This window comes from Cervus canadensis, chromosome X, assembly GCF_019320065.1.
Source record: "Cervus canadensis isolate Bull #8, Minnesota chromosome X, ASM1932006v1, whole genome shotgun sequence".
Lineage (NCBI taxonomy): Eukaryota > Metazoa > Chordata > Mammalia > Artiodactyla > Cervidae > Cervus > Cervus canadensis.
In genome coordinates, this window is record NC_057419.1 from 132,189,513 (window position 1) to 132,213,030 (window position 23,518).

A 23,518-nucleotide genomic window follows, 5' to 3' on the forward strand; every position below is an offset into this window, starting at 1 on the left:
TAGAAATAAAAACAAAAACACTAATTCGAGGGATATATGCACCCCAATGTTCAGAGCAGCATTATTTATAATTGCCAAGCTATGGAAGCAACCTGTCCATCAACAGATTAATGGATAAAGAAGATGTAGTATATATACAATGGAATACTACTCAGGCATATAAGAGAAGGAAATGTTGTTATTTGCAACAACATGGGTAGACTTAAAGGGTATTATGCTAAGTGCAACAAGTCATAGAAAGACAAATACTATATGGAATCACATCATAGACTAAAAAATACAACAAATTAGTGAATTTAAAAATAAAAAAATAAACACAGATATAGAAAACAAACTAGTCATTACCAATGACAAGAGGGAGGGGGGAGGGGAAATAAAGGTGTAGGGAATTGTACAAACTATTCTGTATAAAATACACTACAAGGATATATTGTAAAACACAGGGAATATCCAATATTTTATAACTATAAATGGAGTAGAACATTTAGAAAAAAGACAGATCCACCTACACATTGGGACCCTCACTTACCATGTACTTAGCAACTTTTATTGTTACTTTCTTGTGTTTTATTGTTACTTTCTTTATTGTCTTTTATTGACTGTTTTCTTGTCCAACTAGGCAAGGGGCTACTTGACCATGGAGGCCAGGTCTTCTCACTTCTCTATGCTGGTACCTATTGTGTTTGCTGAATGAATGAATTCTCTGAGCCCTGAAGCAACTTGACATATAATCGAATTGCAAGAGTCGTGAAAATATAAATATGAGAAGAAAATACCAGTATCCAACACTGTGTAAAATCTTGGCTCTCACTTAGGTTGCAATCACTTGGAATTGTTAAAAATTAATGTAACCTGTAAGCTTCTGATGGTCTTGTCTGGTCACCTCATAGGAGATGGCTTGTAACTCAGCTGCTCACGAGCCACGGCCAATGAACCGCAACTGCTAAAGCTCGCTTTCAAAATGAGGTTTTACATGGAGTGGCAACTACTGCGGTAGAGGTAAATGAAAAAAAGTAAAGCCCACTTCATCGGATTTGTAATATAATTTCAAATCCTATAGCATCAAATATAATAAACATTTAGAGTATATTTTAAATTACAAGATTTTTAAACTCCAGACTGGTCTGTGGATTTTACTGTCCAACATCAGAACACCAGGTAAGACTAGGCAAGAAGATTGCTTTCAGAATTAAAGAGAAATTCTTCACTGTTTATCTGGAACTTATTTTCAACACACAGGGCACAGCTTCAAAAATCCCCAAAGAGCCTACAACATCATAGCTAGTGGAGAGCATAATACCTAATGTAGAACCACACGTGACAAAGATGAAGGACACGAACCAGCTTCCTGCCATATAATCAAGCAAGACATTTTCAAATCAGTAGCTATCAAATAATATTTCACTAAAAATGGTGCTTTTGAGAAAAACTGAGGATTATTTTTATTTATATTTGGCAAGAAATGACATTAATCTTTTATAAAGTATCATTATTTTTTAAATCGTTTCCCATTTGTAAATATAATAACTGAAAATAATCTGTGGAATTATTTTTCCCCAATCCTCATTTCAAAGCCCCTCATTATCCGAAAAGTCCATTTCAGCTTTAACATCATGCTAGATGCTTCCATTACAGGGCTATGATGGTTTTAGAAATACATTTGTAGCTCACTGAACTGTATTATCTATTATATATAAGACTTAGCATATATTTAAATTATTGAAAATAAAGTACAAGGTGTGTTTTCCTTTTCTTCATGGTGCTTTCAGGAAGACATCAGGATCGTCTCTTCTTCCTGAAGAAAAACAATAACAAAAATCAAGGAAAGATAAATTTACAAGCTATTAAAATTACAAGTTAACTCAAACTTATAAAATTTCCCACTGCATAAAGTTCACAAAGATACATTCCCATGATCTAGTTCAAGCAACTAGTATTTAAAACTGTTACAGAGAATAGAATACTGAGCCAATTTGTAAATTGGAGTTCTATTTACATTTCTTTTCAAAAAGCTAACTACTCAATTTAATTCACCACTTGAGTCTAATTGTCAGTTTATGCCTGAGCTTGGGTCCTGTCAAAAACCGAAATAACAACTCATTTAATTTTATCATAAATATTTATTGTTTCAATCAACATGTATCCTCTTACTTCAGACAAATGATTAACCCCTTTCAATAGATGTCAGCTATCACAAATCTGACAGCTGAGGACATTGGCTAGTGTTTGGTCATTAGCTTGACATATCCACTAAAACGGCTTTGCTCAAGAGATTTAACAACTTGCACTAGAGGAATAATAAAGTCGACTAACTTCCTTTCCTTTGCTACAATAAAATTTTATTAATTCAAGCATCACAAATCCAGAAATCAGGCTCACATGGACCAACCTAACATTAGCCTTTCCACCCCTGAAGGGAGAACACTATCTGCTAAGTAAAGGTAAAGAACAAGCCCAGATGTACTCAGAATTGTCTTATACTTCAAATGATTTGTGTCTGAATTCGTGAAGTGAAATGGTACTTATGGAGCCACAAAACAGGCTTGGGAAAACAAGATGGGAAAAGAGAGATGAAAATGTTGTGGGCTCATAGTATTTTTTACATTTCTGCAGAGTTTTATTAAAAGTTCATAGTATAGCATGTGGAAATCCAATAGCATAGGAACAGCCTCCCCTCAGTTGGGCTGTCGGCTCCATCTACTTTCTCGTTGCATTTTTCTTTATTGTTCAGTTGCTCAGTTTCATCCGACTCTGTGGCCCCATGGACTGCAGCACGCCAGGCTTTCCTGTCCTTCACTATCTCTCTGAGTCTGCTCAACTCATGTCCTTTGATGCCATCCAACCATCTCATCCTCTCGTGCCCTCTTCTCTTGCTGCCCTCAATCTTTTCCAGCATCAGGGTCTTTTCCAATGAGTCGACTCTTCGCAACAGGTGGACAAAGTACTGGAGCTTCAGCATCAGTACTTCCAATGAACATTCAGGGTTGATTTCCTTTAGGATTGACTGGTTTGATCTCCTTGCTTGTATTTTTCTTACAGAACTATATGACTAGGGTCTACTCATAGCCCTGAGCTTCCAAAGCCTATCAAAGAAGGACAGTAAACCATACCTGTAGCACCTTGTGTACTTCTAGCTGAGGGCTTCTTCTCAACTGGGTACTGCAAAGGTATTACAATACCTTGATCTGGCTTCTGAAATGCTGAAATGAGATTTTTTATTTTCCGGAAAAATCTTTTATGTACCCCAGGTGCTGTCTGGAAAATAAAAGGTCAAGCAGATTATTCATCTACCTCATAATTATACAAAATGGGCCTACAAAATGTATAAGGGATGCCGAGAGAGGTAACATTTGTGTAACTTATTCAAATATTTGAAAACAGAAGGAAGCAGGAAAAACAACATTCTAGAAGAGCTCACTTTGGTTGGCTGAATTGCCCTGCAAGAGGAGCTAATGAGCTGTCATTTCAGTTCTCCCGAGGGTGGTATCAGTTTGTACAAGCTCCCGCTCATCACCCTGCCCTTCCCACCTGCTACCCTTCATACATCCCAAACCTCTAAGGGAAGCCATTACCCACAATGAATTCACCAATGGAGAGGATGAAATTAAACAGGGGAAAAAAACACAGATCCTACAGGTCATTAATAAAAAGCCTAAAGAACCAAGAAAAATTTTAAAAGCAAACAAAACAAACACCCATTTTCCCTGTCATCATTCCACAATGTAAAATGCTACACAGGAAATTTAAAATTGCATTTTAAATGCAGGGCTAGTTAGTCCTCATACTCTGACTCCACAATCTGTCCTGCCTCATCCTTCACATTCAATTTCTTCCTGCTTGGGAAACTTCCCTATCCTCCCCCAAATTGTTCCCTCCATCAACACTTCACTTGACAAGGTTTTCTCTATGACATGAAAATGAAAGACTCTCTGAGGTCACCTTTATTTATTTATCTGGTTGGTTTTGAAGGGATCATTATTTGCAGGTGACTATTAAAATGTACTCCTTTCCTGACATCAATTCTCTTGTAAAGACACTACTTGAAATCCACAACAATTTCCTGCAAAAGCTTATGAGTCAAGCTTTAGACATCAGCTCAAAACTGTCATTTTACATAAAATAAAATAGTATTGCTGTAAGCGATTGAACAATGACAAGTTTTTTGTTTTTTGGTTTTTTTTTTAGAAAGCTGTTTTTCAGCTCTTCCATCTGGAAAATTTTTGAGGTGGGAGCTGTTCATTTGTTAGCGTTTAATGAGAAAACAGGAAGGCTGGCAGACAGACTTCTGTCAACTAGACTAAATGCTGAAGATACACTATCCACTGTAACTCTTGGTCATTTCCTACATCGGGGTAAATAGTTTTTCATTGAAAACACTGAAAAGTTCTTTTTATTAATAGTTTTATTTTTATTTATTTTTTATTAACAGTTTTAAATAAGTGTCCACTCAGAGGCCCACATAGCTACTCAGTAGATGTAGAATACTCTCTCACTCAGCTCTACCCTTATGTTCAAAACACCTTTCCAGAATTCTCTTGAAACTTCATCCAAAAGAACATGGCCATTCTTACAGGAGTCCAAAATTCCTTGGATTCTTACAGAAGTCCTAGAGTTCCTTAGCTCCAGGATAGAATCTCCAAATGACAAAGGCAGGCTGTAGGCACAAGATAAACTTCTTGTATCTTCCTTAGAGTACTTTTTCATTTTCAAAGCCCTTTCCCATCTCTGGCCCCCACTATTTGACAGACTGGCTGTTCTTGGATGATTTGGTTACTCCCATTTGACAGATAAGAAAATGAAAATACAAAGAGAATTCAGCTTGCCCAAGTCACACAGATAACCAGAGGCAGAACTGGCCCTAGATCCCAGGACCCAGTGCTTTTCCTCTCAGATTAGGACTAGACAAAACAGGTTCTAGTGAGGTTAGAGTCACAGACCAGAAGAGAAACTATACACTCCCCCGGTATGGAAAGATTTCAAACCACACATTTTTTCACCTGTTCTTGTGGCTTGTAAAACCATTTATCAACAGAAGCATCTTTTGTATGGGGATTTATATGTAGTTAACCTTGATTATCCACGCTAACAGGGAGGAATAATAGCACGGGATGTAAAAAAGCAATTGAAATTTGGCATGCAATGTTGCCCCGGCAGATAAGTGACCGAATTTATAATGCTTTGCTTAGGTCAATAAGTGAAATTATTTAACGTCTACTGATCCACTGATGATCAAACATCCAAAAAAGCCCAAAAGCACTGAAGTCAGCAGAGGGGTGTTAGTACATTTCTTATAATGTACCACAGACAATGTACATATTAATAAACGATGGGTGACGGTAGAATTCTCTGAATTAACAATTTGCCTAAATTTTACTCTGAGTCACATGAGATAAATTAATACACTGGGCAATGATAAAACCTAAAATTCTATCTAAAATGAGAAACTCACATCATATTTGTCTTTCATAATTGAGTGGATCCAGGGTTCAATTTTACTTCACTCTCTGAAACAAATCGCAGACATACCTCGATTTCTAGCGTAATCCTTCACAGAAGGTGAAGTGCTACTGTCAAGATTTTTCCTGCAGGGTAGCAAACTAAAGCATTGTTCCAAAAAGCAATATAAATATCTGTTATTTACCCAATTTTGAAAATACATATACCACAAGAGTTATACCACTGACATCTCCCATCCTGTCACTGAACTCAGCTATTGTTCAAATTTGCACATTTCCCATACTGTCATCTCTTAGTTATCCATGGAAACATGTTTTGGATCACAGCTGGTCTTCAATATGCTCTAGAGAAATTTCTTCCAGTCAGGTGATATGAGCTCTGAGAATACACACTAGTTTAATATTCACCTTAAGAAAAATGTAACTAAGAAGGCAAATTTAGTAGATAGGGGAAAATGCAATGCATTTCAAAAATAAATCTAGAGTTTTTTTTTAAAACTGTTTTCCCTTTGGAGAAAACATGCCAATCTTCTGCTCTCTTGGTGCAGATAATTACAATATTATTAGATTAACGGGTCAGACCAGACAACAGAATGAGACAGCATTTGTGTTCAATAAGCCTTTTCTTTCCTAATGTGATCACAAACATGTAACACTCCACGTGTGATGTTATACTTGAAATGGAAGAAAATGAATTAAAACAAAAGGTTAGCTAAACCCTACTAATTTAAGATCCTTTTCATACAGAATATTCTTCAGAAGCAGAAGGCTACTTCTCTAGGGAGAAGGGCTATTTCTGGTCAAATTATATACACATATATATGTATGTATCAAAAGCTACAATTCCTCATAATAAATTAAATTTCATTTCCTATTCAACCATCTCTGCAGTGATGCAGAGAATTTTTAAAAATAAACAGGTATAAACAGTTCTGATTAGAGATAGTACTGCTTTTCCTCTAATTAGTATCGTGGCATTAATTATCCTGATATAAAGCAACAACGTGTTTGAAAACTTGCCCTAATTTATCTCAGTAGTTCAAAACATTTGTAGTGTGCAATTTGTGCTTTCTAGTTTACTGATGCATCTTTAAAGGTAAGCGCTATTTTAATTTTTTTAAGTCTAGTCTTTAGAGTTTCTTAAATGTATAGAATGTGTTGTTAATAGAGGTTGATATTAGCATTTACGTTTTCAAACAGCTCATGATGAAGTGCTTTCATTATAAAGACAGACTGTTTTTATATAAGAGTCAGAAATCATTTGAAGTCAGAAGTTTCCATTGCAGAGACTTCTATTTTGACAGCAGGGTAATATATTATCCTGGTAGGTAGAAAGAGATCCACTCTATAGGCATTTCTTGCAATGGCACAGTGACTTTCAAATTTTTCAAAGCCATCAGAATCCATTTTTCTAATGAAATATTTCTCAGAGCCCCACTTGCTAAGCAAAATAAAGAGCTGCTCAGATTAAAGACAAATTGGGGACCCAAAGCATACCCGCACATTCTCCTCTCCTCCTATAACCCGCTGGGCAACTCCAAGGCACCCAGATGGAAGGACCTTAGGATTTTGCAGAGCATAGCTCGAAAGCTACTATATTCCATCTCTCTCCTTCCCACCTATCCTTGTCCTTCCATATGGCTCAGCGGGGAGTCCTGTCACCAAAGCAGAGCAGCCTTGATTACCCTGACACTTGGAAAATCCTCTATTCTTCAAACTTTTATGATAGATAATGTGTAACACTTAACTGTATATAATCACGCCATTCAGCAACTTGGGTGAGTTCCCATTGTTGAGGGCTTTGCTAGTTAGGCCTGTGGCTAAGAGCTTTCCTTACACACATTATCTCATTTAATCTTCAAAATGAATACTATGAGTAAGCGACTATTTTTAGCCTTATTTTACAGATGAAGAAACTCGTTCAAAGAAAAGTTAAGTAACCTACCCAAGGTCAGAGACCTCTCAGAAACGGGGTGAGGGTGGACAAGACGTGCACCCAGATCAACCTGACAGCAAACACCAGGCTCTCACATTGCTGTTGAATTCATTTGGTATCACCTCAAGGGTCTGATAAGCTCTTAGAAAACAGGAGTCATGTTGTTTGATCCCCCACAGAACCACTTGTGTTAGTATTATTTAGTAAATAATTGTAGATTTGATTCTTTTATATATTTTTGATAGACTTTCTAAAATTTCACTTAGGTACTAAAACTTTTAACACAATCCTTTAGCTTTCTTATCTTTCCTCCAAAGTCAGACACTCCATACAATGGTGGCTAAACAGAACTGGGACCAAAAATTTTTTTTTAATGATCGATGAACAATTTTGGATTAGAGCATTAGTGATTTGAATTGGAGGAATATTTGGGGAATGTAGGATTTGATGGCTCTTTTGTGAAAGCAATGTAAAAGTCAAATGGCTCCCCAATACCCCCAGAAGCAAAAATAAATAAAAGAGCTATACCTCGGCACTCCAAGAACCTGTTTCTGTCTGGGACACTCGGTATGTATAAATGTAACCTTGATACCTGTGAAAGAATAAACTTTCATTACTGAAAAATTCCAAAAGAACAATGGGTGTTCTAAATTTGAGCTTTAACTATTACATATAAATATACATATACTGGGGCACACGTATATGGCACCAAGTCATTCATAGAAATAAAAGCCTGGGAAATCTAACTTGCTCACACATTATATCTAGCTAGTCACAGTTTCCAGTAAGGCTTCTTTATCTTTACTTTTTTTTTTAAATGAGGGCACTCACACTCCTAAGGACTTGTCAAGTTGAGAGACTGCTGGGACAGAAAGAAACTACAGACCTATTGTAATTGGTAAAAATGAAAAATTATTAAGCCATCCTAGGTGTCACAGTTGGTAAAGAATCCACCTCCCAATGCAGGAGACGCAAGAGATGTGGGTTCGATCCCCGGGTCAGGAAGATCCCTTGAAGTAGAAAATGGCAACCCACTCCAATATTCTTGCCTGGAAAATTCCATCAACAGAAGAGCCTGGTGGGCTGCAGTCCCTGGGGTCACAAAGACTCGGACATGATGGAGCACGCACACGACGACAAATTATTACATAGATTCAACAAAGTCTAGTTATATTACTTTTTAAGTACATATTGAGCCTTAAGGTGAAAACATTTCACTGGGCTAAGGTACTATGAAGCCTACCTAAATTAATAGTAATGATATTAATTATAAATACAATAAATGTGCTATATCCCTATGATGTTACTATTATTATGTCACTTTATAATATAGTACTAATAATAATTTGAATTAAAAAGGAGTCCTGCCAAAGTACTTGAAATCAGCTTGTCCTTTTAGATGGGGTAAATATTATCCCCAATTATTCAGTATATATGCATATTGCATATCTGTATAGTTGATTTCTACTACACGCCAAGAGTTTTACATGCTGTGTTAGTTTGCTCAGACAGATACAGCAAAATACCATAGTCTGTATGGCTTAAACAAAAGAAATTTTTCTTTGCACAGTCCTGGAGGCTGGAAATCCAAGACCAAGGTGCCAGCTACATAGGTTTTATTCTGAGGCCTCTTATCTTGCCTTGTAGGCAGCCACATTCTTGCTGGGTGCTCACATTACCTTTTCCTTGTATGTGTGTGTGTGTGTGTGTGTGTGTGTGTGTGTGTGTGTGTGTAGAAAAAGATCTCTCTTCTTCTTTTTTTTAATATTGTAGTGGTTTTTGTCATGCATTGACATGAATCAGCCATGGATTTGCAAGTATTCCCCATCCCGATCCCCCTTCCCACCTTCCTCTCCATCCCATCCCTCTGGGTCATCCCAGTGCACCAGGCCTGAGCACTTGTCTCATGCATCCAGCCTGGGCTGGTGAAGATCTCTCTTCTTAAAAGGCCACCAATCCTATTGGGTTGGGGCCTCACCCTTACAACCTCATTTAACCTTAATTACGTCCTAAAGGCCTATCTTCAAACATAGCCACTTTGGGGGTTAAGCTTCAACATATGAATTTGAGGGGAGGGGGACATAATTCAGTTCATAGTATTCCAACACTGGCACCCCCAAATTCACACCTTCTCTCATGTAAAATACATTCATCCCATCCCAACAGCCTCAAAAGTCTTCAATACATTCCAGCATAAACTCTACAGTCTAAATAAAGCCCAAAGTCTCATCTAAATATCATCTAGTGAGGTTTGACGGCACCTGAGTCAAAATTCTTCTCCAGCTGTGAACCTGTGAAACCAGACAAGTCACATGCTTCCAAAATACAGCAAGGTAGGCATAGGACAGATATTCTCATTCCAAAAAGGAGATATCAGGAGGAAAGGGGTAACAGGTCCCCCAAATGTGCAACATTTCATAAGGCAAATTCCATTAGATCTTAATGCTTGAGAACAACCCTTTTTGAATTGACGCTCTACCCTCCGGCCCCACTGGGTGGCACTGTCCCCTCCGTGGCTCTGCTGCAGCAGCCCTGCCCACCTGGCTCTGCTGGGCACTGATCCTGCCTTGGAAATTTAGGTGAAAGTGACCTTGCCCTCCTAGGCTTATGCACTCTGGTGCTGTGTTGGGAGTGGCAGCCCTGATGATCTCTGAAACGCTTTCAAGATCATCTTTCCATTTTCTTGAAAGATAATGCATTTTTGCAGCCAAATTGCTCTGCTGCCCTATCATGTTCCCTTTGGTCCAAACTGACAGTGTCGCTGATGCTTTGGTCCAAACTCTATTCCCGGCTTCTGCTGAGATGACTAGTTAACATCGTGGGTAATCTACTTAAGAAGCAATTGTCCAGCCACTCCCGTGCTGTTCTCTCCAGACCAAGCTTCCTCATTTTTTGCCATATGAGTGGGCTGAGAATTTTCCAAATCTTTCAATTCTGGTTTCTTTTTGTTTAACAACTCCTTCTTTGCTTCATCTTTCTCCTTTTGCATTTTACCATAAGTAGTCATGAGGAACCAAGGTATTCTTTCAACACCTTGCTTAGAGATTTCCACAGCTAAATATCCAATTTTCAGGTTCTACCTTCCACAAAATATTAGAACACAGTTCAGCCAAGATCTTTGCCATTTATAGTCAGGATGGCTTTTCCTTTAGCTTCTAACAACACATTTCTCATTTTCACCTGAGACCTCATCAGAATAACCTTTAACATCCATCATTCTACCAACACTGTGTTCACAGCAATGTAGGTTTTTTCCTAGCATGCATCTCCAAACTACTCTAGTCTCTATCCATGATCCAGCTCCAAAGCCACTTCCACATTTTTAGGTGTTTGTTACAACACCACTAGACTTCTCAGTACCAAAATCTGTACTAGTCTGCTTGGGGTGTCATAACAAAATGCCATAGACTGGGTGGCTTAAACAAAAGAAATTTACTTTCTCATAGTTTTGGAGGCTGGAAGTACAAGATCAAGGTGTCAGCAACATAGGTTTCATTCCAAGCCCTTTTTTCTGCCTGGTAGACAGCCACCTTCTTGCTGTGCGCTCACACGACCTTTTCTTTGTGTGCATTCATTGAAAGAGGGTGCTCTCTTCTTTTTTTTTTTTTTCATTTATTTTTATTAGTCGGAGGCTAATTACTTTACAATATTGTAGTGGTTTTTGTCATATATTGACATGAATCAGCCATGGATTTACATGTATTCCCCATCCCGATCCCCACCCCCCACTTGTCTCTCTTCTTCTAAGGCCAAGATGCTATTGAATTAGAGCCGCACCCTCACGATCTCATTTAACCTAAATTGCCTCCTAAAGGCCCTATCTCCAAGTACATCCACACTGGGAGTTAGAACTTCAACATAGGAGTCTGACAAGGACACAATTCAGCCCACAGCACATACATTATCTCTTTTGGGCCCCACAGTAATCCTATGAGCTTTATATTGTGAAACTGATTTTATAGATGAGGAAACTGAAACTTTGAAAAGTTAAGTAACCAAAGCCACACTACAAATCAAGCACTTTAAATCAGACCTCTTTGGGGCTTTAAATCAGACCTCTTTGACTCTAGAGCCCTGGCTTTTGATTCCCACCCTGTAATGGATATAGCTTATTTACTATATTTTAGCATATATAGTGTATGCGTGCATGCTTAGTCACTCAGTCGTGTCTGACTCTTTGCGACCCATGAACTATAGCCCGCCAGGCACCTCGGTCCATGGGATCCTCCAGGCAAGAATACTGCAGTGGGTAGCCATTCCCTTCTCCAGGGGAATCTTCCAAACCCAGGGATCAAACCTGGGTCATCTGCATTGCAGGCGAATTCTTTATCATCTAAGCTATCAGGGAAGCCCCAGTATATATGGTACTGCTATTTAATTTGCCTCACAAACCTTTGCTTCCTAGAAAAGTACAGTAAACTTTATGCTGAATCATTTCAAATTACGAATCTGAATATTCACAGTTTTATTTCAGACATTTTCTGATTGCTATTCTTTGGCACAAGTTTGGGTCAAAATATATCTTTGATTAGAATACATATTAAACTCTGGTAAAAAGAAATGTGTTTAAATCTAAAAGAACCTAAAGAATCTCAAACAGGGTCACCCTGTAGTAATTGACCTCACTTATCATTAATCGCTTATAGAACTAAAAGTCTTTAAATATGTGCATTAAATTACTGTATTTTTAATCAATATCCAAGAGTACTATTACCTAAGGGATAAAAAAAATTAGGTCTAAAACACTTTAGTCAGGTTCATTCAATTTGTGAAATCCAAAAAAGGGTCAATTTAATTTGCTGCTGCGATTACAGGAAATGTTTCATTTTTGTTATAAAGATTTGCCAGAATATTTACATCATGTATAAAATAGCTTGATATATGCATATAATATACTATTTAGCACATATAATATGCTAAATAAATATAAAAGATTACATTGTAAAGCCTTTTGCTTTTTTAATCAATTGAAATGTACCTCAAAACCCACTGATTTCAGTAAGTACTCTACAGGGAACAAGGCAAGCACTTCGATTTCCATTTTTCACTATGAGAACTCCAAACATAAAGCTTTAAGTGGTTTTCTTAAAGTTACACAGCAGGGAATTCCCTGGCAGTCCAGTGACTAGGACTTACTGCTTTCACTGCAGGGGCCTGAATTCAATCCCTGGTGGGGGAACTAAGACCCCGCATGCCACCAAAAAAGAAAAAAAAAAAGGAAAATGGAGGTAGGAGCAGGGAAATAGCATAGGCCTTTATTTAGTTCCATTTTCCCTATGGAAAGCAATTAATGGCAATAATTCAGTATCATTAAAGGTGTTCTGGAAATTAATTATTTAAAATCTCAGCAACGAGGCAAGCAAAATCATAGGCAACTGGTTTTCTACTTTCTCAAACAATGGTTTTCTAAAAGATACAATGAATTCTATCTCTCTACTATCATTCAGCCTCATTTAGTCAAAATAAATGAGTCTGTTTTGAAAATTGTTTCCTAACGAATCTGATCTTATCGCACTTTCAGTTAAGAAGCAGGAACCTGAGTACCACTTCAAAAGTCCTTACCTCTTCAGTCTTGAACAACCTGATGTTAGTGGCACATAAAACTCCTTGTGATCAACCCATCCAAATTTAACAGTCTCCTACGCCCCAGCTCCTTCGATTTCTGAATGAGCAAAATTGTCTCCCCCCTCAAACAAGCCAGCATTTCATCTCTTCCACTTCCAAGTTGCTGGAGTAATTGATCAAAGATCTCCTGTAGCCAACTCTCGTGGATATACTCTCATATACCACTGATGGAAGAGATTTAAAACAGTGCGATTCAAATTATATTCCCAGGGTAATAGCAGAGCATCACCTGGGACCTTGCTAGAAATGTAGAATTTAGGGCCCACTCTGGAACTGCTGAGTCAGAATCTGAAATTTTAACAAGATTTCCAGATGATTTGTAGGCACATTAAAGTTACAGAAGGATTGATTAAAAATGCATGGAAAATGCTGACACCTCATTGACTTCTTTCACTCACCTTGGGCGCATCTGTGCCGCCACCCCCATAGTCACTCAGTCTATGTTTTCAGAATGAAATTTTATTTAAATATAAGCTGAAGCTTTTTCAAGGGCTTCAGTCTTCATAGAACAGTGTTTCTGAACTTCTTACTCTTTCTTCCCCAACAAAATTTCACAGTTTTGTTTTCTGTAGCTTATATTAAGAAATAGTAATCTTATAATGTAAAAGTAAACTAAAATATGGATTCTCTCTTTTCCAAACTATACATGCTCTCTCCCCATCCACTGAGAAATCACTGTTTTAGGGAATAAATTGCCAAGTTATAACAAGAGCTATAAAACTGCGTATTTTTGACCTAATGACCTTCCTTATCTTCATCTGCTGTAAGGAATGAAATGGAAAAAGCAATTTGACCAAGATTTTCATAGTTCTATTTTAATAGTGAAAAAACGGAATTAACCTAAGGAATGTAACTCAAAATTAAGAAATGGCAGCAGAAAGAACGATTCAAAACTACATCAAAGTTCAAAGACATTAGAGAGCTATATTTTTCAAAAAATTTTAAGCACATGGACCACGTCAATATAAAATAATGGTATGTGAAAAAAGTGGACACAAGGAGAGAAAGGTGCCACTCTGATTACTGTTCAAAACTATCTCTGTATGTATATAAATATAAATTTAAATTAACATAAATACATCTTTGCATATTAATTTTCCTTTTTTTCTTTTTTGGCCATGCCATGGCATTCCCTGACCAGGGATCAAACCTGTACTCCCTGCAATGGGAGTCTTACCTAGTGGACCACCAGGGAGGTCTCTTAATTTTCCTTATAATGTTATACAACTGACTAATAACATTTTTTAAAATAAACAGAAGTGAAATTACAATTTGAAGCTTTAAAAATCTAACCTAAGCAAATCACAAATTAGAAAAATATTGTTCATTTTAAAAAACTGAAACTCCAATACTTTGGAATATTGAAACTCCAATACAAAACTCCAATGCTTTGGAGTATTGAAACTCCAATACTTTGGAGTAAAAGTATTTTTACACTATTTTTACTGTAAAACTCCAATACTTTGGAGTAAAAGTATTTTTACAGTAAAAAACTGAAACTCCAATACAAAACTCCAATACTTTGGCCACTTGATGCAAAGAACTAACTCAGTGGAAAAGACCCTGATTCTGGGAAAGATTGAAGGCAGGAGGAGAAGGGGACAACAGAGATTGAGATGGTTGGATGGCATCACTGACTCAACGGACATGAGTTTGACCAGGCTCCAGGAGTTGGAGATAGACAGGGAAGCCTGGTGTGCTACAGTTCATGGGGTCGCAATGAGTCGGACACAACTGAGTGACTGAACTGAACTGACTGACATCCCTTTAGGATTACTTTTCCTCTGACTCCCTATTAATATAGACAAACTAAGAATGTAGTAGTGTAATCTTTGGGGAGGTGGCAAGCTGTGATACATGTGGGATCTTAGTTCTCCAACCAGGGATCAAACCTGTGCCCCCTGCATTGGGGGCATAGAGTCTTAACCACTGGACAGCCAGGGAAGTCCCAAATATACTGTAATTTTAACTTCCTTCCTGCATCAAACTATTAGTCACACTTGTTGATAAGCCTGGAATTTTAAATTTATCATGAGAAAAAAATCTAGAAAATTAATAATTGGTAGAAAGCAATTTTGTTGTTGTTGCCATTAACTAATTTTCTTAAAAAAACAAATATTTTGCATTTCAATGACTACAAAGCATGTGTTGATTCTAATATTAAAACATGCCTTTATCTTTTCAAAAGCTGTCCCCAATTCTTTTTTTTTTTCATTTATTTTTATTAGTTGGTGGCTAATTACTTTACAATATTGTAGTGGGTTTTGCCATACATTGACATGAATCAGCCACGGATTTACATGTGTTCCCCATCCCGATCCCCCCTCCCACCTCCCTCTCCATCCCATCCCTCTGAGTCTTCCCAGTGCACCAGCCCTGAGCACTTGTCTCATGCATCCAACCTGGGCTGGTGATCTGTTTCACCTTTGATAGTATACTTGTTTCAATGCTATTTTCTCAGAACATCTCACCCTCGCCTTCTCCCACAGAGTCTAAAAGTCTGTTCCGTACATCTATGTCTCTTTTTCTGTTTTGCATATAGGGTTATCGTTACCATCTTTCTAAATTCCATATATATGTGTTAGTATACTGTATTGGTCTTTATCTTTCTGGCTTACTTCACTCTGTATAATGGGCTCCAGTTTCATCCATCTCATTAGAACTGATTCAAAAAGCTGATTCAAAAAGCTGTCCCCAATTCTTAAAAAAGTGTTCTGGTTAGAAACAGACAAGAAGAAAGCAACCCGACTTATTTCTTATTCTCTCAAAAGGTCAGCATTGGGGACAGATCTTGCTTTAAAATTGACGAAACCACATCAATTCCTTCTTTATACCACTTCAAGGGCTACACAAAAGAAAAAGTTAAGCTACACCTGACTTCATGACACCACAAATAAAACAAGCTAGTGCCCAGGCTGTCTATGTCTATACAAACAAATGTTATGTGCAAAATCCAAGGCACAATTATAATGTGACTGATTTTTTAACAACTATTTCAGAGCTTTTATATCCAGAGGAATGGTATCCTATACAAAGCCATCATTACTGAGAGTGTTCTCTGATTCAAGAGGTTTTCCAGTTTCCTATACCTCAATCTTCTTTCTTTCAGAGTGAATTTGAGTTTTCAGAACCATCGAAAGTCATTCAGCTTCAAGTTTGATGCTAAAACTCTGTAAAACCAACTTCGATGAGTCATGACAATGAATATAATCTCTTCTTCCCTTGAAGTGCCACAGAATGCTTTATTTATGTACTCATACAAAGGTCTAACTTTGTCTCACAATTATTTATAGATTTTTTATTTGTATTAACGAACACCTACTACATATTAACTTTGTAAATGTTAACTCATGCAAGAATTCTCACAACTCTATGAGGTGACTAGTATTAGTATCACCATTCCCCTTTCCACAGATAGGAAACCTGAGCCATGGATAATTTAAGTAACTTGCTCAAGGTAAAATAGCCGGGTAAGGGCCACAGTTGGGATGTACACCCAGAGGGTTTGGCTGTAAGACGTGAACTCTTAACCATTTTTCTATGCTGTCTCTCTCTTACATCAGAGGGACTGAACAAACTGATCTTTAGGTGAATCCTAAAGCCAGGACTTGCCTGGCGGTCCAGTGGTTAGGACTTCTCCTTCCAGTGCAGGGGGTGAGGGTTCAATCCCTGGCAGAGGAGCTAAGATCCCACATGCCTCATGGCCAAAAAAACAAAACATAAAACAGAAGCCATATTGTAACAAATTCAATAAAGACTTTTATAATGGTCCACATCAAAAAAAAAAAAAAACTTTAAAAAAGCATAGTTCTCAAAAAGGGAAGGAGTCTGCTTGGCCTTATGATTGGAAAAAAGAGCAAAGGAAGGGGCTAAAGCATAGAGACCAGATGGGGAGAGCCCCAGTCAACCTAGGCTTCCCTTTTGCTTTAAGCTAATGACATCTTTAGACTAATCTTACACCTTAATTTTACATTGTCAACCAGAGTCAGCACTTGATTTATTGGCTTGTGAATTGTCCTTTTGGTGGCTGGTGTATTGCAAATTTAATCCTAGACTGGACTTCAGGCTTGCTCTGCCGTTAATGGATTGTACTCAGATAATCCAAAATAATTCTAGCGGCCTAAATTATCATGAAGATAAATGCGGCACCAACACACATAGCCAATTGTATTCAAAAGCTAACTCGTTAAGTTTTATAATTTCTCATTCTTCTGTTCCCCTTAAATACAACTGATAAGCTGGAGTTTTCTTTTGTCCCTGTTACTTCCCCCATTTCTCCAGTTCAGTTGTTTGACAGGCACTTTATTCCCAGTCATCGTTTAAATCTTAAAGGACAAAAAGATAATTATCTTTTTATCTAAAGACATATATGTCAAATGACTTCATCATGTGTCCCTGAGGCTAAAGAATATAAAAGCATTTCTTCTTCCCAATTTTTCATCAGATAAAAGTAGCAAATTCAGATATGTACAGAAAGATGTACAGAAATAAACTATTTATTCAAACTAATTATTTTAAATATTTTAATTGGTTTTTCTCTTATCACCATCAAACTATCCCAGTGGGCATTTAGGACTTTCCCAATGGTTGTCTACATTGAGAGTGAAAAAGAAAGAAATGTGAGGGCTCACATGTACCTTAGTGAAAAGAAACTTGATATACCTTGAAAACCTAAAAGAATAAAATTAAATTGAATTTGAACTATTTGCATGGATACGAACATTTAGTATACTGGATAAATACCAAAAAACACATAAGTCAGCAGACTTTCTGTTGCAAAAGAAAATATGGTGGGAAAATTTTCCATTTATGATAGAAATAAAAAAATAGACACATGCATGCATACTCACAGTAACTAGAAATAAACCTAACGAAAATACGCAAGACCAATGGGAAGAAAACTATAAAACTCTGTTGATGAATGTAAATGAAAAAATTAATAAATGGAGAGGCAGATCAGGTTTTTGGATGGAAAAACTAAATTCTTTAAAGACGACAATCCCTCTTTAACTTATGAATGAGTTTAACATAAACTCAGTGGGATTTTTTTTTAATTTAACAAAATTATTCTAGATTTCATCTTGAAGAACCAATAGGTAAGAAGAGCAAATAATTTTTTAATATATTCAAATATTATCATACTATAGAGCTAGTATTACAAGAATAAACCAATTGATCCAAATAGATAACTGCAAAACAGTAACTATTATATGTAAGAATTTAACATATGATAAACTAGGTTAATAAATCAATCAGGAATGGAAGTTCTATTTATAAATCATTAGCTATTTTGAAACAAAATCAATTAGATCCTTTCTCCACATGAAAATAAAACTCTAAATGGAATTAAAGAGTTAAACATAAACTAACCAAATCATAAATTTAAAGCAAAAATTGAAGTGAAGTTATAGGACATCTCTGCAAGTCAAAGAACTTTCTACGTTGGGAAGCAAAGGGAGAAATCAAACACACGGAAAATGAATGATGGGCTTTATTAAAAATGTTAATTTTTTGTGTGTCAAAGAAAAGTGATGGCGAACACCAAACTGAGAAAAGATACATCAGATCAAGGATTAGTATATAAAAACTCATATTGTATTCAGAAAAATAGTAAGATCCAAATGGTTAAATGGGCAAAGTACACACCAAAGAGTCAATTCATGAGCAAGGAAAGACAACAGTTTACCAACCATATAGATACTTGATCATTAGTTAAAGAAATACGAAATAAAGAATGAGACATCAAATTTCAAGAATTTTTTTAACAAGAATACTCATTTCTAGGGAGCATGCAGTGAGACAGACACTTTCATGCAGTACTGGTAAGCATATATATAAATTGGAATAACCACTTGGGAAAAAATATTTGGTGATCATGTATACATCAAGAATCTTAAACTATTCATGTTTTCTGATCTAAAAATAACACATCTTGAAATTTGTTATAAGGAAGTAAGCATAAATACGAGGAAACCTTTAGGGATTGAAATATGAATCATGACAAACTTCATGACAGCAAAAAAAGAATGGAATGATTCATATGTCTAAAAATAGATGACTGGTTAAGGAAAATATAGTTGGATTGGTTGGACTACCATGAAACTATTAAAAATAATGTTTTAAAACCACTTGTAAGAACATTATATACAAACATGCCTTTTTCAAGTTAAGTGGAAAATGCAGCAGAATACAGTAGTAGAAGAGCACATGTGTTTACAAAGCAGTTTGTTTTATTAAAATATGGAAGAAAAACCACTTAATTTTCAACAATAAATGTCTTTCAGTTATAAAACTATAGATGATTTTCTCTCATTTCTATTATCTACATCTTAAAATTTTTCTATAATGTGAATAGGTGTTTAGGAATTATTTTTAATAGACTTATTACACCAAAATCTGGATTTATCTATTGAAAATAATTGGAAGAAAAACTTCTTGCTTTAAATGAAGATGAGCAATCCTATCAATGGAAGATCTCTTTAATACTTTTTGACATTCAGTTTTCCAAAATGACCAGAGGAAAAGGCCATGATCAGGGGTTCAGAACTGGGGAGAGGAGCAAATCTAGTGAAAAAGTATAAAGTACAGCTCAGCTTCCCTGATGGCTCCGACAGTAAAGAATCTGCCTGTAGTGCAGAAGACCCGGGTTCGATCCCTGGGTCAGGAAGATCCCCTGGAGAAGGGAATGGCTACCCACTCCAGTATTCTTGCCTGGAAAATTCCATGGACAGAGGAACCTGGCAGGCTACAGAGGGTGGCCACAAAGAGTCGGACACAACTGAGCAACTAAGCCACCTTACCACAGCTCGAAAGGCACATGCAATGTGTTATTTCTGCAATAAAAATACAGAAACTAAAGCTCAACCAAACCTTCTTGGACAGTGAAAATAAACAAAAGACAGAATGAGAAACTATTTTGAGTGAACACTACAGTCAATGCATGTTTGTTAGCTATACTTTGTTGTTCATTTATATATGACACCATTGACCTTGTTATTTCTACTGTATATCATAACTATATGTATTTTGGTTTAAAATGAGTACATGGTTTATTTCAAAATAAAATTTGACTTTGTTACTACAGTGTAGTACTAAAAAAGAGGAAATGAAATGTTTATGTTTATCAGAAGGGATCCTTGGCTCAAAAAAAAAGCTGAGAAACTGTCATAAAAGGTGATGTATCATTGTGTCTTCCCTCTGCAGCAGTCTGGCCATCACCCTCTAGGATTTGGAGGCCCAGTGTGCCCACTGAAAGATATGTTAGGGGGACTCCCAATTTGCTGATTATTTTCTGCTACTTCATAAAAAGGTTTGCACGGAGAATTGAGAGTCATAAAAACTGCATTTAGGCAAGATTCACTTTGGGCAAAAAACTTAATCTGAGAATTTCCCATCTGCCTAAATTAATTCCTTACATGGTCCTGGCCTATATGAGTAATAGGCTAAGATTATCCTTCTCTCTTGCATCTTTTACCAACTATAATCTTCTGCAGAAGATAGAGCACACATTACTATTCTTGTTTTACAAATACGGAAACCAAGACCTACAGAAGTTGAGTGACGTCCCAGAGGCCACAGCCTGGCCTCCTGATATCAGCCCAAAAGCCTACTGCAATAAAGAATTTGCCCTGACAGTTCATTCATTAATTCAAAAACATTTATTGAGCACCTATTGCATGCCTCATGATACCTGTTGCACGCCAGGCTGTGTTCCTGGTGTGGGAGATGGTGTCTCTGTCCCCAGAGACATTACATTCTAGCAGGAGAGCCCAGCAAGACAAAAGTAGATAAGCAAATGTCAGGCAGCTGAAAGGTCCCAGAAGAAAAATAAAGTGACAGATTATAACTGGGACAGGGAGAGGGTACTTATTTTAGAGGCTAGTCAAGGAAGTCCTCTCTGAGGGAAGAGGGAGAAGGAACAGTTAAGTGTGAAGATCCTAAGCAGGGAGCAGCTTGGCAAGCTCGAGAAACAACAAAGAGGCCAGTGCGTCTGAAGTCTTAGGAACATCCTGCCACGCACTGTCCCCAGCTCTTCCTTCCCTTCCCAGACTTTTTATACCTTAATTTTTACCTCTAGGTTGAGGGTCCCATTACCTCCTTTGGTGAGCTTTGCTAAAGAAGCTCCTTTCACCAGTCCACTCACTCCTCCACCTTCTATTGATAAGAAAAGAGCCTAGGAATACGAGTTGGCTTTCACTGACCTACCCCAGTTTTCACTTTGGAAAAACAATAATATAAGGAAAACCTAAAATCTGAGCCCAAGAGATTCATTAGCTTGCACATATTTCCCTTGAAGCTTTTATAACAAACGTATTTAGCATGGCCTGAGAGTTGCCACAAATATGCCTTGCCTATTTAAAAAATCACAATAAACAATGAAAATCCTCTAACACCAGGCTCAATACAATCTCTCATCAATGACCCAGAAGGAAGCTCAAAATCTTGCCATGTATCATCAGACACCAAAATTACAACCAAGCATCTTCCCTCATTTTGTTTCTGTCTAGAAGCTACTGTATAGGGCTGCTGTTTTCATGAGTGTTTTTACCCTGTTAACAAAGAGTGACTGAGCTAGGGACTTCCTTAGAAATGCCCCGTGAGTACTTAAAGATATTGACTGAAATATATATATACATTATATATATATATATATAAAATAAAAAGTACTGAAAGGGAGTGAAAAAATAATAACAACAACAACAGCTTACTTTTACTGAACACTTAGTATGCATTAGGTCCAGTGCTAAATTTTCTACGTGCATTATAGCATTTAATGTTCAGTCCTATGAGGTAGGTAGTAACATTCTATACATTTTTTGGACAAGAAAACTGAAGGACTGCAAGGTTAACTTGCCAAAGATTAGCACATCAGACTAGCACAAGATTAGGTTTCAGCTCTGCCTGATCCTGGAGCCCTGGAGCAAAGACGAAGGTGCATCTGATTCAAAATGGGGCTTTAGACCAAGAGATGCTTAGGTAAAGGGCAAAGCTGAATCATACCAGGGTGTTTTCCCTCCATGCCCTTTACAACTATTGTGTCTCCTAGCGTTTATCACGGAAAGGCCCTATTTCTGAAACCCAACCCCACCCCCCTCCAACTCCTGTAAAGAAAGCTAATTAAGCAAATCCAGAGAGGCGGTTTTATTCAGAAACGTCCCTCTCTCCCGCATCCTGACCTAACTGGTATTGCTGTCTTAAAGGATTCCATTTCTTAGTCTTCTTGCTCTCCTTGAATTTGAAATCTTCCTTTGGGAAGATACCTGCAAAGCCATCGCCAGAGGGCTGGAGAGAGAGGCCTCTCCTCTGAGGAGCTGGCGGCCCTAAATCTGGCCATTGCCTCATCCCAGGCCTCCACTTTGCTGGCCTCTACCAGAGGTCCAACCTGAAACCAGGAGCCTGAGTCCTTTTGGCAGCAAAGGTAAATTCTAGGCTCCGTTCCCTCCACTGCAAAGAGCATTCCTACAGCCGTCCCCAAAGGCGCTGGAGAGGACCCTCTGAAGAGCAGGAAGCCCAGGCGAGACATCCCCAGCGAGGGCCGTGAGGCACGCGGCGGGCAGCGGGGGCTCCAGTCCCCGTCATGTACTCACAGCACACACAGACAGTACACGCCCGGGACACTCTCGCTGTCCCTCAGCAGATAGCTGCCGTCCAGGCCCGTGGCGAGCAGGAGCTTCTCCCCCGTCTCCCGGCTGATCTTGCCGTGATACACAGCCACCGCGTCCATGGCCGGGGGACCGGAGCAGAGAAAGGCCGCTGCTAATGCTGCTGCCGCAACCAGACACGACTCAGCCACCTGCCTCCCTGTTCAGCCAGATGTTCAGAAAAGAGAAAGGAGCGCCCCAACAACAGGATGTTGTCTACCTGCCTCACAGCCTCCTTCTCGCACTTCAGTGAAAACCAGCTCAGCAGTTTAGCAGCTCGGCTACTGCCTCAGGGTTCGATTCCCCCCTCCCCTCTCTGCTCCGCCCCCCGCCACGCAGGGTTGCGGTGGATGGATGGACAGAGAGGGGAGGACTCCCTGTCCTTCCAAGGACATTGCAAGAAGGTCCTTGCAGGATGCGGCCTGTGCTCCCAATGCACACAGACACGAATGCCTGGTTAATGTTTCTGTCCTTGCAGCCTTCCCAGGAAGGCCACCCTGACTTAGCTCAAAGAGTCCCCAAAGGGGTTAATGAGACAGGCGAGCTGTGTTGATCTTCATGTGGGGCAGAACCATACTGACGGAGAATGAAAGGCCCAAAAGCTCTGAGACCAAAACACAAAAGTCAGTACTGTCAGTGGGTGATCCCCACTGGGCACAGGCAGGAGGCTCCTAGGAAATCACAGGCGGACGTGAGCAGACTTGGGATCCGCTGCCTCCCCTCCCCAAGCCCTCCCCCTCCTCTCTTGACTCCTCCTCGTCATCTCCAGCAATCTTGATCCTGAACAAATCAAACATTTCCAGCCTTCTTGTCCAAAATCCCAAAGTGCTGGTTGAGGTACAAAAATCAGTCTGGGTCCA

At 38.2% G+C, this 23,518-nt stretch overlaps 1 protein-coding gene across 1 annotated transcript; it reads right to left on the reverse strand.

The window, feature by feature from the left end:
• Positions 1-1,414: 1,414 nt before the first annotated feature.
• SH2D1A (SH2 domain containing 1A) lies at positions 1,415-22,909 on the reverse strand. The gene is made up of 4 exons (XM_043459962.1): positions 22,605-22,909; positions 7,921-7,984; positions 3,111-3,255; positions 1,415-1,795 (listed from the first exon to the last, which is right to left on the reverse strand). The coding sequence occupies exons 1-4, from the start codon at positions 22,739-22,741 to the stop codon at positions 1,755-1,757; spliced, it is 387 nt and encodes a 128-aa protein (XP_043315897.1). The 5' UTR covers positions 22,742-22,909; the 3' UTR covers positions 1,415-1,754.
• Positions 22,910-23,518: the final 609 nt, after the last annotated feature.

Bases quoted from the DNA above. Each gene is read 5' to 3' on its own strand.
- SH2D1A (XM_043459962.1), bottom strand. From the start codon at position 22,741: ATGGACGCGGTGGCTGTGTATCACGGCAAGATCAGCCGGGAGACGGGG. The intron at 7,985-22,604 runs GTGAGTACATGA...ATTCTTTCACAG, and splicing joins GTGTACTGTCTGTGTGTGCT to GTATCAAGGTTACATTTATA. The intron at 3,256-7,920 runs GTATAGCTCTTT...TTTATTTTCCAG, and splicing joins CAGGTTCTTGGAGTGCCGAG to ACAGCACCTGGGGTACATAA.